The following is a 17,772-nucleotide window of genomic DNA, read 5'->3' on the forward strand; positions in this document are numbered from 1 at the left end:
GTGAGTAAACACTTTCCTCTGATACTGATCACAGGTGTGTGGTAGAGAGTTCTAAACACAGAAAGCGTTATCAATAGCTTTAAGACATACACAATGATGCAACAGATGACTGACAAGCAGGCAGAGGCCATATCGTCTCTTTCATGCACACAAGCAAAGCCAGGGCACGACACAACACACACTGAGCTGGCATCTGGACCCAGGCTGGCATCTGGACACAGTCTTCCTCCCAAATGGCACTGTTCCTTATATAGTGCACTACTTTTGACCGGGACCCATATGCCTCTAGTAGTGCACTATATAGGGAATAGACTGATAGACTGATGGACTGGTAGACTGATAGACTGATGGACTGGTAGACTGATAGACTGATGGACTGGTAGACTGATAAACTGATGGACTGGTAGACTGATGGACTGGTAGACTGATAGACTGATGGACTGGTAGACTGATAGACTGGTAGACTGATAAACTGGTAAACTGATAGACTGGTAGACTGATAGACTGATAGACTGGTAGACTGATGGACTGGTAGACTGATGGACTGGTAGACTGGTAGACTGATGGACTGATGGACTGGTAAACTGGTAGACTGGTAGACTGATGGACTGATGGACTGATGGACTGGTAGACTGGTAGACTGATGGACTGGTAAACTGGTAGACTGGTTGACTGGTCGACTGGTAGACTGATAGACTGGTAGACTGATGGACTGGTAAACTGATGAACTGGTAGACTGATAGACTGGTAGACTGATAGACTGGTAGACTGATAGACTGGTATGTGGGCTATACTCGGCCTTGTCTTAGGACGGTAAGTTGGTGGTTGGAGACATCCCTCTAGTGGTGTGGGGGCTGTGCTTTGGCAAAGTGGGTGGGGTTATATCCTGCCTGTTTAGCCCTGTCCGGGGGTATCATCGGATGGGGCCACAGTGTCTTCTGATCCCTCCTGTCTCAGCCTCCAGTATTTATGCTGCAGTAATTTATGTGTCGGGGGGGGCTAGGGTCAGTCTGTTACATCTGGAGTATTTCTCTTGTCTTATCCGGTGTCCTGTGTGAATTTAAATATGCTCTCTCTAATTCTCTCTTCTCTCTTTCTGTCTTTCTCTCAGAGGACCTGAGCCCTAGGACCATGCCTCAGGACTACCTGGTATGATGACTCCTTGCTGTCCCCAGTCCACCTGGCCATGCTGCTGCTCCAGTTTCAACTGTTCTGCCTGCGGCTATGGAACCCTGACCTGTTCACCGGACGTGCTTGTTGCACCCTCGACAACTACTATGATTATTATTATTTGACCATGCTGGTCATTTATGAACATTTTAACATCTTGACCATGTTCTGTTATAATATCCACCCTGCACAGCCAGAAGAGGACTGGCCACCCCTCATAGCCTGGTTCCTCTCTAGGTTTCTTCCTAGGTTTTTGGCCTTTCTAGGGAGTTTTTCCTAGGGAGTTTTTCCTAGCCACCGTGCTTCTTTCACATGCTTTGCTTGCTGTTTGGGGTTTTAGGCTGGGTTTCTGTACAGCACTTTGAGATATCAGCTGATGTACGAAGGGCTATATAAAAATAAATTTGATTTGAAATTTGACTGGTAGACTGATGGACTGGTAGACTGGTAGATTGATAGACTGATATATTGATAGACTGGTAGATTGATAGACTGATATATTGATAGACTGGTACGATCGACTGGTAGACTGATAGACTGATATATTGATAGACTGGTAGACTGATCGACTGGTAGACTGATAGACTGATATATTGATAGACTGGTAGACTGATGGACTGGTGGACTGGTAGACTGATGGGGACTGGTAGACTGATGGAGACTGGTAGACTGATGGACTGATAGACTGGTAGACTGATGGCCTGGTAGACTGGTAGACTGATGGACTGGTCGACTGGTAGACTGATATATTGATAGCTAGAAGGACTTTGGAGAAGGGTTGATCTTAACTACTTTTCAACAGAATCAATTAGAGGTAGGTTACACTGAAATTCAACAGAAAATCCTCATTCAGCTGAAAAACAAAACATATCTTTCTGTCCTCATTGATTTCCTCAATGAAACTAGAGCCCAATAGAAATGACTTTGAGCCCAATCCTGGAGTGGAACATCAGATCAATCAGACTTGGTATCACCGTAGCCCATCTAACGGTCCTAATCATTCCTTCATTATATTGGTGTGTATTAACCTACTTTACTTAGAAGACAATGGCAATCATTTTCTAGAAAGTTCTTCCACCTCTAGACTATATTTAGTACATTTCCATGAAGTTTATGGGCCAGGCTTCCACGTACCGTACAAGGCAAGGTACGGTTAACCACTCAGCATATTCAGGTTGAATAGAAAGAAGAACGCTGTCTAACCAACCTCCTGCTGACTCACTGTACTGATGCTGACACTGCCTGAAACACACACACACACACACACACACACACACACACACACACACACAGACACACACACACACACACACACACACACACACACACACACACACACACACACACACACACACACACACACACACACACACACACACACACACACACACACACACACACACACACACACACACCGTGTTCTCATACAAGCACGCACACACATACACTCACGCACACTGACAATTAATCTTTACAGCAACCTATCAGAGCAACAATCTCAGGCCTAGATCTCAGGTATGGAGCCTTTCTGAAAATCAACAATCTCAGGCCTAGATCTCAAGTATGGAGCCTTTCTGAAAATTAAAAATCTCAGGTATGGGGCCTTTCTGAAAATGAACAATCTCAGGTCTAGATCTCAAGTATGGAGCCTTTCTGAAAATCAACAATCTCAGGTCTAGATCTCAGGTATGGAGCCTTTCTGAAAATTAACAATCTCAGGTCTAGATCTCAGGTATGGAGCCTTTCTGAAAATGAACAATCTCAGGCCTAGATCTCAGGTATGGAGCCTTTCTGAAAATGAACAATCTCAGGCCTAGATCTCAGGTATGGGGCCTTTCTGAAAATTAACAATCTCAGGCCTAGATCTCAGGTATGGAGCCTTTCTGAAAATTAACAATCTCAGGTCTAGATATCAGGTATGGGGCCTTTCTGAAAATTAACAATCTCAGGCCTAGATCTCAGGTATGGAGCCTTTCTGAAAATCAACAATCTCAGGTCTAGATCTCAGGTATGGAGCCTTTCTGAAAATCAACAATCTCAGGTCTAGATATCAGGTATGGAGCCTTTCTGAAAATCAACAATCTCGGGTCTAGATCTCAGGTATGGGGCCTTTCTGAAAATCAACAATCTCAGGTCTAGATCTCAGGTATGGGGCCTTTCTGAAAATCAACAATCTCAGGTCTAGATCTCAGGTATGGGGCCTTTCTGAAAATCAACAATCTCAGGTCTAGATCTCAGGTATGGGGCCTTTCTGAAAATCAACAATCTCGGGTCTAGATATCAGGTATGGAGCCTTTCTGAAAATCAACAATCTCAGGTCTAGATATCAGGTATGGAGCCTTTCTGAAAATCAACAATCTCGGGTCTAGATCTCAGGTATGGGGCCTTTCTGAAAATCAACAATCTCAGGTCTAGATATCAGGTATGGAGCCTTTCTGAAAATCAACAATCTCGGGTCTAGATATCAGGTATGGGGCCTTTCTGAAAATCAACAATCTCAGGTCTAGATATCAGGTATGGGGCCTTTCTGAAAATCAACAATCTCAGGTCTAGATCTCAGGTATGGAGCCTTTCTGAAAATCAACAATCTCGGGTCTAGATCTCAGGTATGGAGCCTTTCTGAAAATCAACAATCTCGGGTCTAGATCTCAGGTATGGGGCCTTTCTGAAAATCAACAATCTCAGGTCTAGATATCAGGTATGGAGCCTTTCTGAAAATCAACAATCTCGGGTCTAGATCTCAGGTATGGGGCCTTTCTGAAAATCAACAATCTCAGGTCTAGATCTCAGGTATGGGGCCTTTCTGAAAATCAACAATCTCAGGTCTAGATATCAGGTATGGGGCCTTTCTGAAAATCAACAATCTCAGGTCTAGATCTCAGGTATGGTGCGTTTCTGAAAATCAACAATCTCAGGTCTAGATCTCAGGTATGGAGCCTTTCTGAAAATCAACAATCTCAGGTCTAGATCTCAGGTATGGAGCCTTTCTGAAAATCAACAATCTCAGGTCTAGATCTCAGGTATGGGGCCTTTCTGAAAATCAACAATCTCAGGTCTAGATCTCAGGTATGGAGCCTTTCTGAAAATCAACAATCTCAGGTCTAGATATCAGGTATGGAGCCTTTCTGAAAATCAACAATCTCGGGTCTAGATATCAGGTATGGAGCCTTTCTGAAAATCAACAATCTCAGGTCTAGATATCAGGTATGGGGCCTTTCTGAAAATCAACAATCTCAGGTCTAGATCTCAGGTATGGGGCCTTTCTGAAAATCAACAATCTCAGGTCTAGATATCAGGTATGGAGCCTTTCTGAAAATCAACAATCTCGGGTCTAGATATCAGGTATGGAGCCTTTCTGAAAATCAACAATCTCAGGTCTAGATCTCAGGTATGGAGCCTTTCTGAAAATCAACAATCTCGGGTCTAGATATCAGGTATGGGGCCTTTCTGAAAATCAACAATCTCAGGTCTAGATCTCAGGTATGGGGCCTTTCTGAAAATCAACAATCTCGGGTCTAGATATCAGGTATGGAGCCTTTCTGAAAATCAACAATCTCAGGTCTAGATATCAGGTATGGGGCCTTTCTGAAAATCAACAATCTCAGGTCTAGATATCAGGTATGGAGCCTTTCTGAAAATCAACAATCTCGGGTCTAGATATCAGGTATGGAGCCTTTCTGAAAATCAACAATCTCAGGTCTAGATATCAGGTATGGAGCCTTTCTGAAAATCAACAATCTCAGGTCTAGATATCAGGTATGGGGCCTTTCTGAAACTCAACAATGGAAACTATTTTTGCCCATTGTATTGTTTCTAAGGTGGTAACACAGGTGTTCTGTTCACTCATGTATCATCACTCAGTTTGATGTAAACGTGAGAGGAGGGAAGGGGTCATTGCCAACAGCCAAAAGAGAAGGAAGGTACAGTAGAACAGCGGGGAGACTAGACCATGTTACCTCGTGATACCAAACGTGACTATGCTGACTGTCACGCCCCTGCAATGGAGGATGGGAAGAGAGAATGTGTTAAAGAGACTTCAGCCATATCCATGACATTTACTTAGTTCCTGTAGGTCATTACTTTATACAATAACTACACTGACCTCCTTTCCTACCGTGGTAGACAGTGTAATAACTACACTGACCTCCTCTCCTACCGTGGTAGACAGTGTAATAACTACACTGACCTCCTCTCCTACTGTGGTAGACAGTGTAATAACTACACTGACCTCCTCTCCTACCGTAGTAGACAGTGTAATAACTACACTGACCTCCTCTCCTACTGTGGTAGACAGTGTAATAACTACACTGGCCTCCTCTCCTACCGTGGTAGACAGTGTAATAACTACACTGACCTCCTCTCCTACCATGGTAGACAGTGTAATAACTACACTGACCTCCTCTCCTACCGTGGTAGACAGTGTAATAACTACACTGACCTCCTCTCCTACCGTGGTAGACAGTGTAATAACTACACTGACCTCCTCTCCTACTGTGGTAGACAGTGTAATAACTACACTGACCTCCTATCCTACCGTGGTAGACAGTGTAATAACTACACTGACCTCCTCTCCTACTGTGGTAGACAGTGTAATAACTACACTGACCTCCTCTCCTACCGTGGTAGACAGTGTAATAACTACACTGACCTCCTCTCCTACCGTGGTAGACAGTGTAATAACTACACTGACCTCCTCTCCTACCGTGGTAGACAGTGTAATAACTACACTGACCTCCTCTCCTACCGTGGTAGACAGTGTAATAACTACACTGACCTCCTCTCCTACTGTGGTAGACACTGTAATAACTACACTGACCTCCTCTCCTACTGTGGTAGACAGTGTAATAACTACACTGACCTCCTCTCCTACCGTGGTAGACAGTGTAATAACTACACTGACCTCCTCTCCTACCGTGGTAGACAGTGTAATAACTACACTGACCTCCTCTCCTACCGTGGTAGACAGTGTAATAACTACACTGACCTCCTCTCCTACCGTGGTAGACAGTGTAATAACTACACTGACCTCCTCTCCTACCGTGGTAGACAGTGTAATAACTACACTGACCTCCTCTCCTACCGTGGTAGACAGTGTAATAACTACACTGACCTCCTCTCCTACCGTGGTAGACAGTGTAATAACTACACTGACCTCTTCTCCTACCGTGGTAGACAGTGTAATAACTACACTGACCTCCTCTCCTACCGTGGTAGACAGTGTAATAACTACACTGACCTCCTCTCCTACCGTGGTAGGCACTGTAATAACTACACTGACCTCCTCTCCTACCGTGGTAGACAGCGTAATAACTACACTGACCTCCTCTCCTACCGTGGTAGACAGCGTAATAACTACACTGACTTCCTCTCCTACTGTGGTAGACAGTGTAATAACTACACTGACCTCTTCTCCTACCGTGGTAGACAGTGTAATAACTACACTGACCTCCTCTCCTACCGTGGTAGGCACTGTAATAACTACACTGACCTCCTCTCCTACCGTGGTAGGCACTGTAATAACTACACTGACCTCCTCTCCTACCGTGGTAGACAGCGTAATAACTACACTGACCTCCTCTCCTACCGTGGTAGACAGCGTAATAACTACACTGACCTCCTCTCCTACCGTGGTAGCCTTGACCCAGGCTCCGTCCTTATATATGTAGTTCAGCGGAGAGCGGAAGTTGGCGTTATACTCTGATTTCACCTTTCTGGAGAGAGGGACAGAAACACAGAGACAGGCCAAGTCAGATAATGTATATTCAGTGATCGTTTAGCATTGCACTTGGCATTATCATTTCTAAACTAAAATGTATTAGTTGAATAGGCCACATGTGAATGACCAAACCCTGCTGCTGTCCATTGGAGAAGTTCCATGTGATTCTCAGAGAGAGAGAGTGCAGTGTTACCAGTAATTATTACCAAAATACTGCATGACACATAGCAGGAACTGAAGATGGAAAGAGACAATATACAATACATGAGAGAGTTCCTATTACTGACAGTTTGCCTCTCTCTTCCCCCCCCTACTTCCCCTTCCCCACCACTGATCTCTGACTCCAGGTGAAGTTTCCCAAAGGGACAGTTCTAGGATCAGCTCCCCCTCCCCCAATCCTAACCTTAACCATTAGTGGGAAGAATGCTAAATAAACCCAGGATCAGCGTGTAGAGGTAACTTCACCCTACAATCTACCCTGTAATCACAACTGACCGCTGATCTTACCTGTGGGGAAGATGTGCCTTCTGGGGGCTCTGTGACTTCACTTCCTGGTCCGCCTGCTGCTCCTGAGGCTGTGGAACTGGAATGTTCTCCTCTACGATGCTGGACTTTCTCTCTCTCTCTTCCCTCTTCTTCTTACGCTTGCTCTGATGTCATCATCACAACAAACAGAACAGAGCCATTCATAAAGGCTGCGTCATTCCAAATGGCACCCTATTCCCTACATAGTGCACTACTTTTGACCAGAGCCCTATATAGGAAATAGGGTGCCATTTGGGATGCAACCAGTCAGTCAGTCAGTCAGAGGAATCTGGCTATAGAACCAGTACAGAAATATCACCAACCCTCCTGTACACTCCAGTGGGTGTATCCAGCGTGGCATGTGGAGTACATTATCTAAATAACTGGTTTATTTATTTTCATATTGGAAGTTTTAAGTGTTCATTGTATTCCTCTTTCATATTGGAAGTTCTAGGTGTTCATTGTATTCCTCTTTCATATTGGAAGTTCTAGGTGTGTATTGTATTCCTCCAAGGGGTTTTTGAAATGTCAATAAACAGAGAAAGACCTTGCAGTCTATGTCCTAATGTATCCTTATCTTCCCAGAAATCAGTTACAAATACTTGTCATAAGTAAGTAGGGCTATCTGCTTCCTTATTGAAATACAAAAGGTACCGGTGAAGATATTGCCAACGCTGGGTGTATTATATTGTGGCCTAATCTTGGCACCCAGAAGCAGATCTGGTTTGAGTGCTGGTCTCTGGCCAGCTACTACACGTTTGTAAAGTCTGTTACATAAGAGGTTGAATAAATCAATTACCAGAACAAAGACTGAGTTGTAGTGTGGAGTGAGTAGAACTTGGAAGTACCTTTGATGCTTTCTCAGGTGAAACATTCTCTCTCTGGAACAGAGGTACCTGGTCCCCGTCTACATCGCTGCGTAGCCGTGGTCCTCTGGGAGGAGGAGAAGCTTTAAAGTTCCTGCTGTACTCACTCTCCAACACCACCACCGGGTTAGACTTGAAGGGAGGGATGGACCGGTGGCTGGTGTACAGCATCTGGAGAAGACCATGCAGGAAATATACTGTAACTCATCGTTGATTCATACTCAAATACTCTGCTACCATCTACTGGCTGTTTGACAAAACAGTATCTCTGCTCCACAGCTTGGGTAGATAGCCTATCTCTCAAACTAGTGATTTGTTTTGACCTTGGGCAACACAGTGACTGAGGTCTGGTTTCAATTATGGACTCTTTTGGCATAGAGGAACTACATCACTACTTTATCCCCTTGAATAAAATACTAAATAGTAGCTAGCAAGATGGAGATCACAGAGGTTATAGTTCGCAAGTAGATACCTACTCAATTGTACAACTGAATGGCTTCAACTGAAATGTTTCTTCCACATTTAACCCAACTGAATCAGAGAGGTGCAGGGGGGCTGCCTTAATCAACATCCACATCTTCAGCTCCCGGGGAATAGTGGGTTAACTGCCTTGTTAAACCACTGTTTTTACCTCGTCAGGTCAGGGATTTGATCCAGCAACCTTTCGGTTACTGGCCCAACGCTCTAACCACTAGGCTACCTTCCACCCCAGTAGCTAGTTTACATCAACTACCTCAACTAAAACCACTGCATAGTTTGGTTTTAAATAACAGCGTTCTGGCATGTCTGCCTCGTGATTTGTTAGGCGAGTCCCCAGAATTGTTCCCCCCTTTTCGACGTAGGTAGTGACGTAAGTTCCTCTAGGCCAAAAGACTCCATCATTAAAACCAGATCCTAGTCACTGTGTTGCCTACGGTTGAGTTTTCAAGACTAACTAGTAATGGGGCAGAAGGGGGTGACCAACCCTGGGTTCAGGGTGTAACAGGAAGCAGTGAATCTTACTTAATACTTGTGCATATGACCCTCTATGACCAGGACATGTCTATACATGTCAAATGTATGGCTATCAGGGCTTTAACATGGATGTTATGGATGTTTGGGTTGTATACGTTCAGACAAGATGAGGATATGAGTGGAACAACGAACACCTGTTCTGCAGCCAGCAGTGGGGAGGCGTGGCCAGCTACAGGTGTCTTCCACGGAAACTGTTTCCTGTACTCTGAGTTCTGTAATCCAGTCCTCTGTCCAGACGACTTCAGCCCTGCCTTCCTCCTCAACACATGGTCAACCTGGAATCACATTTCTCACTTTACTACAAAGGTAACTAGTAATAACTCACTGTGCGTCATTGTAAATAAGAATGTGTTCTTAACTGACTTGCCTAGTTAAATAAAGGTTAAATAAATGTTAAAAACTGTCTGCTGCACAGGCCACGGGCTGCTTAGAAGACCTGGGTGAAATACGTGTGTCAAACGGTCCTTTCAAATACATGAGCTGCACTTGATTTAGTTTGCCTGGTACAATGGAGCCAATGGAATAGTCTCAAAAGTGCAAACCCCAAGCTAAATCGAGCACATGTATTTGCATACATGAAATAAATAACAACCATTCTCACCCCATTGAAAGCTTGGTCCTGTCTCTCTACAGTAGCCAGGGGGCTCCGGTTATTGGTCTGGCCCTGAAGAGTGGTCGGGCCTCGTTGGGGGTCCCCTGGAGGAGGGGGACCCCTAGGGGCCAGAGGGGTGTGGACTCTCTCTGGGGTAGGAGCCAGGGGAGAGGTACCAGGTCTGGGGGTCTCATCCCGTCTCTGTGGGGGCTGTGTGGTGGTGGGGTTCCATTGGAAGGAGCTGGATACCTGGAGCGTGTGGGAGGAGGGCACCTTCCTCTTGGACAGAAACTGAGGCTCTCGACTGATACCTGGTGTAATATGGATAGAAGGAGAGATGATAGTGTCTACTGATACCTGGTATAATATGGATGATAGAAGGAGAGAGGATAGTGTCTACTGATACCTGGTGTAATATGGATGATAGAAGGAGAGATGATAGTGTCTACTGATACCTGGTGTAATATGGATGATAGAAGGAGAGATGATAGTGTCTCTACTGATACCTGGTGTAATATGGATGATAGAAGGAGAGATGATAGTGTCTACTGATACCTGGTGTAATATGGATGATAGAAGGAGAGATGATAGTGTCTACTGATACCTGGTGTAATATGGATGATAGAAGGAGAGATGATAGTGTCTACTGATACCTGGTGTAATATGGATGATAGAAGGAGAGAGGATAGTGTCTACTGATACCTGGTGTAATATGGATAGAAGGAGAGATGATAGTGTCTCTACTGATACCTGGTGTAATATGGATGATAAAAGGAGAGACGATAGTGTCTACTGATACCTGGTGTAATATGGATGATAGAAGGAGAGATGATAGTGTCTACTGATACCTGGTGTAATATGGATAGAAGGAGAGATGATAGTGTCTCTACTGATACCTGGTGTAATATGGATGATAAAAGGAGAGATGATAGTGTCTACTGATACCTGGTGTAATATGGATGATAGAAGGAGAGATGATAGTGTCTACTGATACCTGGTGTAATATGGATGATAGAAGGAGAGATGATAGTGTCTCTACTGATACCTGGTGTAATATGGATGATAGAAGGAGAGATAATAGTGTCTCTACTGATACCTGGTGTAATATGGATGATAGAAGGAGAGATGATAGTGTCTCTACTGATACCTGGTGTAATATGGATGATAGAAGGAGAGATGATAGTGTCTACTGATACCTGGTGTAATATGGATGATAGAAGGAGAGATGATAGTGTCTCTACTGATACCTGGTGTAATATGGATGATAGAAGGAGAGATGATAGTGTCTACTGATACCTGGTGTAATATGGATGATAGAAGGAGAGATGATAGTGTCTCTACTGATACCTGGTGTAATATGGATGATAGAAGGAGAGATGATAGTGTCTCTACTGATACCTGGTGTAATATGGATGATAGAAGGAGAGATGATAGTCTCTACTGATACCTGGTGTAATATGGATGATAGAAGGAGAGATGATAGTGTCTCTACTGATACCTGGTGTAATATGGATGATAGAAGGAGAGATGATAGTGTCTACTGATACCTGGTGTAATATGGATGATAGAAGGAGAGATGATAGTGTCTACTGATACCTGGTGTAATATGGATAGAAGGAGAGATGATAGTGTCTCTACTGATACCTGGTGTAATATGGATGATAGAAGGAGAGATGATAGTGTCTCTACTGATACCTGGTGTAATATGGATGATAGAAGGAGAGATGATAGTGACTCTACTGATACCTGGTGTAATATGGATGATAGAAGGAGAGATGATAGTGTCTCTACTGATACCTGGTGTAATATGGATGATAGAAGGAGAGATGATAGTGTCTAATGATACCTGGTGTAATATGGATGATTGAAGGAGAGATGGTAGTGTCTCTACTGATACCTGGTGTAATATGGATGATAGAAGGAGAGATGATAGTGTCTCTACTGATACCTGGTGTAATATGGATAGAAGGAGAGATGATAGTGTCTCTACTGATACCTGGTGTAATATGGATGATAGAAGGAGAGATGATAGTCTCTACTGATACCTGGTGTAATATGGATGATAGAAGGAGAGATGATAGTGTCTCTACTGATACCTGGTGTAATATGGATGATAGAAGGAGAGATGATAGTGTCTACTGATACCTGGTGTAATATGGATGATAGAAGGAGAGATGATAGTGTCTACTGATACCTGGTGTAATATGGATGATAGAAGGAGAGATGATAGTGTCTCTACTGATACCTGGTGTAATATGGATGATAGAAGGAGAGATAATAGTGTCTCTACTGATACCTGGTGTAATATGGATGATAGAAGGAGAGATGATAGTGTCTCTACTGATACCTGGTGTAATATGGATGATAGAAGGAGAGATGATAGTGTCTCTACTGATACCTGGTGTAATATGGATGATAGAAGGAGAGATGATAGTGTCTACTGATACCTGGTGTAATATGGATGATAGAAGGAGAGATGATAGTGTCTACTGATACCTGGTGTAATATGTATGATAGAAGGAGAGATAATAGTGTCTCTACTGATACCTGGTGTAATATGGATGATAGAAGGAGAGATGATAGTGTCTCTACTGATACCTGGTGTAATATGGATGATAGAAGGAGAGATGATAGTGTCTCTACTGATACCTGGTGTAATATGGATGATAGAAGGAGAGATGATAGTGTCTCTACTGATACCTGGTGTAATATGGATGATAGAAGGAGAGATGATAGTGTCTCTACTGATACCTGGTGTAATATGGATGATAGAAGGAGAGATGATAGTGTCTAATGATACCTGGTGTAATATGGATGATTGAAGGAGAGATGATAGTGTCTCTACTGATACCTGGTGTAATATGGATGATAGAAGGAGAGATGATAGTGTCTCTACTGATACCTGGTGTAATATGGATAGAAGGAGAGATGATAGTGTCTCTACTGATACCTGGTGTAATATGGATGATAGAAGGAGAGATGATAGTGTCTCTACTGATACCTGGTGTAATATGGATGATAGAAGGAGAGATGATAGTGTCTCTACTGATACCTGGTGTAATATGGATGATAGAAGGAGAGATGATAGTGTCTCTACTGATACCTGGTGTAATATGGATGATAGAAGGAGAGATGATAGTGTCTACTGATACCTGGTGTAATATGGATGATAGAAGGAGAGATGATAGTGTCTACTGATACCTGGTGTAATATGGATGATAGAAGGAGAGATGATAGTGTCTCTACTGATACCTGGTGTAATATGGATGATAGAAGGAGAGATAATAGTGTCTCTACTGATACCTGGTGTAATATGGATGATAGAAGGAGAGATGATAGTGTCTACTGATACCTGGTGTAATATGGATGATAGAATGAGAGATGATAGTGTCTACTGATACCTGGTGTAATATGTATGATAGAAGGAGAGATGATAGTGTCTCTACTGATACCTGGTGTAATATGGATGATAGAAGGAGAGATAATAGTGTCTCTACTGATACCTGGTGTAATATGGATGATAGAAGGAGAGATGATAGTGTCTCTACTGATACCTGGTGTAATATGGATGATAGAAGGAGAGATGATAGTGTCTATTGATACCTGGTGTAATATGGATGATAGAAGGAGAGATGATAGTGTCTCTACTGATACCTGGTGTAATATGGATGATAGAAGGAGAGATGATAGTGTCTACTGATACCTGGTGTAATATGGATGATAGAAGGAGAGATGACAGTGTCTACTGATACCTGGTGTAATATGGATGATAGAAGGAGAGATGATAGTGTCTACTGATACCTGGTATAATATGGATGATAGAAGGAGAGATGATAGTGTCTACTGATACTTGGTGTAATATGGATGATAGAAGGAGAGATGATAGTGTCTACTGATACCTGGTGTAATATGGATGATAGAAGGAGAGATGATAGTGTCTCTACTGATACCTGGTGTAATATGGATGATAGAAGGAGAGATGATAGTGTCTACTGATACCTGGTGTAATATGGATGATAGAAGGAGAGATGATAGTGTCTACTGATACCTGGTGTAATATGGATAGAAGGAGAGATGATAGTGTCTCTACTGATACCTGGTGTAATATGGATGATAGAAGGAGAGATGATAGTGTCTCTACTGATACCTGGTGTAATATGGATGATAGAAGGAGAGATGATAGTGACTCTACTGATACCTGGTGTAATATGGATGATAGAAGGAGAGATGATAGTGTCTCTACTGATACCTGGTGTAATATGGATGATAGAAGGAGAGATGATAGTGTCTAATGATACCTGGTGTAATATGGATGATTGAAGGAGAGATGGTAGTGTCTCTACTGATACCTGGTGTAATATGGATGATAGAAGGAGAGATGATAGTGTCTCTACTGATACCTGGTGTAATATGGATAGAAGGAGAGATGATAGTGTCTCTACTGATACCTGGTGTAATATGGATGATAGAAGGAGAGATGATAGTCTCTACTGATACCTGGTGTAATATGGATGATAGAAGGAGAGATGATAGTGTCTCTACTGATACCTGGTGTAATATGGATGATAGAAGGAGAGATGATAGTGTCTACTGATACCTGGTGTAATATGGATGATAGAAGGAGAGATGATAGTGTCTACTGATACCTGGTGTAATATGGATGATAGAAGGAGAGATGATAGTGTCTCTACTGATACCTGGTGTAATATGGATGATAGAAGGAGAGATGATAGTGTCTCTACTGATACCTGGTGTAATATGGATGATAGAAGGAGAGATGATAGTGTCTCTACTGATACCTGGTGTAATATGGATGATAGAAGGAGAGATGATAGTGTCTCTACTGATACCTGGTGTAATATGGATGATAGAAGGAGAGATGATAGTGTCTACTGATACCTGGTGTAATATGGATGATAGAAGGAGAGATGATAGTGTCTACTGATACCTGGTGTAATATGTATGATAGAAGGAGAGATAATAGTGTCTCTACTGATACCTGGTGTAATATGGATGATAGAAGGAGAGATGATAGTGTCTCTACTGATACCTGGTGTAATATGGATGATAGAAGGAGAGATGATAGTGTCTCTACTGATACCTGGTGTAATATGGATGATAGAAGGAGAGATGATAGTGTCTCTACTGATACCTGGTGTAATATGGATGATAGAAGGAGAGATGATAGTGTCTCTACTGATACCTGGTGTAATATGGATGATAGAAGGAGAGATGATAGTGTCTACTGATACCTGGTGTAATATGGATGATTGAAGGAGAGATGATAGTGTCTCTACTGATACCTGGTGTAATATGGATGATAGAAGGAGAGATGATAGTGTCTCTACTGATACCTGGTGTAATATGGATAGAAGGAGAGATGATAGTGTCTCTACTGATACCTGGTGTAATATGGATGATAGAAGGAGAGATGATAGTGTCTCTACTGATACCTGGTGTAATATGGATGATAGAAGGAGAGATGATAGTGTCTCTACTGATACCTGGTGTAATATGGATGATAGAAGGAGAGATGATAGTGTCTCTACTGATACCTGGTGTAATATGGATGATAGAAGGAGAGATGATAGTGTCTACTGATACCTGGTGTAATATGGATGATAGAAGGAGAGATGATAGTGTCTACTGATACCTGGTGTAATATGGATGATAGAAGGAGAGATGATAGTGTCTCTACTGATACCTGGTGTAATATGGATGATAGAAGGAGAGATAATAGTGTCTCTACTGATACCTGGTGTAATATGGATGATAGAAGGAGAGATGATAGTGTCTACTGATACCTGGTGTAATATGGATGATAGAATGAGAGATGATAGTGTCTACTGATACCTGGTGTAATATGTATGATAGAAGGAGAGATGATAGTGTCTCTACTGATACCTGGTGTAATATGGATGATAGAAGGAGAGATAATAGTGTCTCTACTGATACCTGGTGTAATATGGAAGATAGAAGGAGAGATGATAGTGTCTCTACTGATACCTGGTGTAATATGGATGATAGAAGGAGAGATGATAGTGTCTATTGATACCTGGTGTAATATGGATGATAGAAGGAGAGATGATAGTGTCTCTACTGATACCTGGTGTAATATGGATGATAGAAGGAGAGATGACAGTGTCTACTGATACCTGGTGTAATATGGATGATAGAAGGAGAGATGATAGTGTCTACTGATACCTGGTGTAATATGGATGATAGAAGGAGAGATGATAGTGTCTACTGATACTTGGTGTAATATGGATGATAGAAGGAGAGATGATAGTGTCTACTGATACCTGGTGTAATATGGATGATAGAAGGAGAGATGATAGTGTCTCTACTGATACCTGGTGTAATATGGATGATAGAAGGAGAGATGATAGTGTCTCTACTGATACCTGGTGTAATATGGATGATAGAAGGAGAGATGATAGTGTCTCTACTGATACCTGGTGTAATATGGATGATAGAAGGAGAGATGATAGTGCTCTACTGATACCTGGTGTAATATGGATGATAGAAGGAGAGATGATAGTGTCTACTGATACCTGGTGTAATATGGATGATAGAAGGAGAGATGATAGTGTCTACTGATACCTGGTGTAATATGGATAGAAGGAGAGATGATAGTGTCTCTACTGATACCTGGTGTAATATGGATGATAGAAGGAGAGATGATAGTGTCTCTACTGATACCTGGTGTAATATGGATGATAGAAGGAGAGATGATAGTGACTCTACTGATACCTGGTGTAATATGGATGATAGAAGGAGAGATGATAGTGTCTCTACTGATACCTGGTGTAATATGGATGATAGAAGGAGAGATGATAGTGTCTAATGATACCTGGTGTAATATGGATGATTGAAGGAGAGATGGTAGTGTCTCTACTGATACCTGGTGTAATATGGATGATAGAAGGAGAGATGATAGTGTCTCTACTGATACCTGGTGTAATATGGAGATAGAAGGAGAGATGATAGTGTCTCTACTGATACCTGGTGTAATATGGATGATAGAAGGAGAGATGATAGTCTCTACTGATACCTGGTGTAATATGGATGATAGAAGGAGAGATGATAGTGTCTCTACTGATACCTGGTGTAATATGGATGATAGAAGGAGAGATGATAGTGTCTACTGATACCTGGTGTAATATGGATGATAGAAGGAGAGATGATAGTGTCTACTGATACCTGGTGTAATATGGATGATAGAAGGAGAGATGATAGTGTCTCTACTGATACCTGGTGTAATATGGATGATAGAAGGAGAGATGATAGTGTCTCTACTGATACCTGGTGTAATATGGATGATAGAAGGAGAGATGATAGTGTCTCTACTGATACCTGGTGTAATATGGATGATAGAAGGAGAGATGATAGTGTCTCTACTGATACCTGGTGTAATATGGATGATAGAAGGAGAGATGATAGTGTCTACTGATACCTGGTGTAATATGGATGATAGAAGGAGAGATGATAGTGTCTACTGATACCTGGTGTAATATGTATGATAGAAGGAGAGATGATAGTGTCTCTACTGATACCTGGTGTAATATGGATGATAGAAGGAGAGATGATAGTGTCTCTACTGATACCTGGTGTAATATGGATGATAGAAGGAGAGATGATAGTGTCTCTACTGATACCTGGTGTAATATGGATGATAGAAGGAGAGATGATAGTGTCTCTACTGATACCTGGTGTAATATGGATGATAGAAGGAGAGATGATAGTGTCTCTACTGATACCTGGTGTAATATGGATGATAGAAGGAGAGATGATAGTGTCTAATGATACCTGGTGTAATATGGATGATTGAAGGAGAGATGATAGTGTCTCTACTGATACCTGGTGTAATATGGATGATAGAAGGAGAG

The 17,772-nt window shown here is 42.3% G+C and overlaps 1 protein-coding gene across 4 annotated transcripts in view; it reads right to left on the bottom strand.

Annotated features, from left to right (window-relative positions):
* Positions 1-17,772, bottom strand: part of LOC123732983 (nuclear protein MDM1) — a 29,931-nt gene that overhangs the window by 3,541 nt on the left and 8,618 nt on the right. For 2 of the 4 annotated variants that reach the window (XM_045712325.1, XM_045712330.1), the window contains exons 3-8: positions 9,893-10,194; positions 9,426-9,566; positions 8,260-8,448; positions 7,394-7,536; positions 6,785-6,881; positions 5,127-5,165 (exon numbers count right to left, since the gene is read on the bottom strand). In XM_045712325.1, the coding sequence (XP_045568281.1) occupies positions 5,127-5,165; positions 6,785-6,881; positions 7,394-7,536; positions 8,260-8,448; positions 9,426-9,566; positions 9,893-10,194 (911 nt within the window). The remainder of the gene's footprint in view (positions 1-5,126; positions 5,166-6,784; positions 6,882-7,393; positions 7,537-8,259; positions 8,449-9,425; positions 9,567-9,892; positions 10,195-17,772) is intronic. The other 2 variants (XM_045712329.1, XM_045712326.1) reach the window with 2 other exon arrangements.

This window comes from Salmo salar, unplaced genomic scaffold, assembly GCF_905237065.1.
Source record: "Salmo salar unplaced genomic scaffold, Ssal_v3.1, whole genome shotgun sequence".
Taxonomy (NCBI): Eukaryota; Metazoa; Chordata; class Actinopteri; order Salmoniformes; family Salmonidae; genus Salmo; species Salmo salar.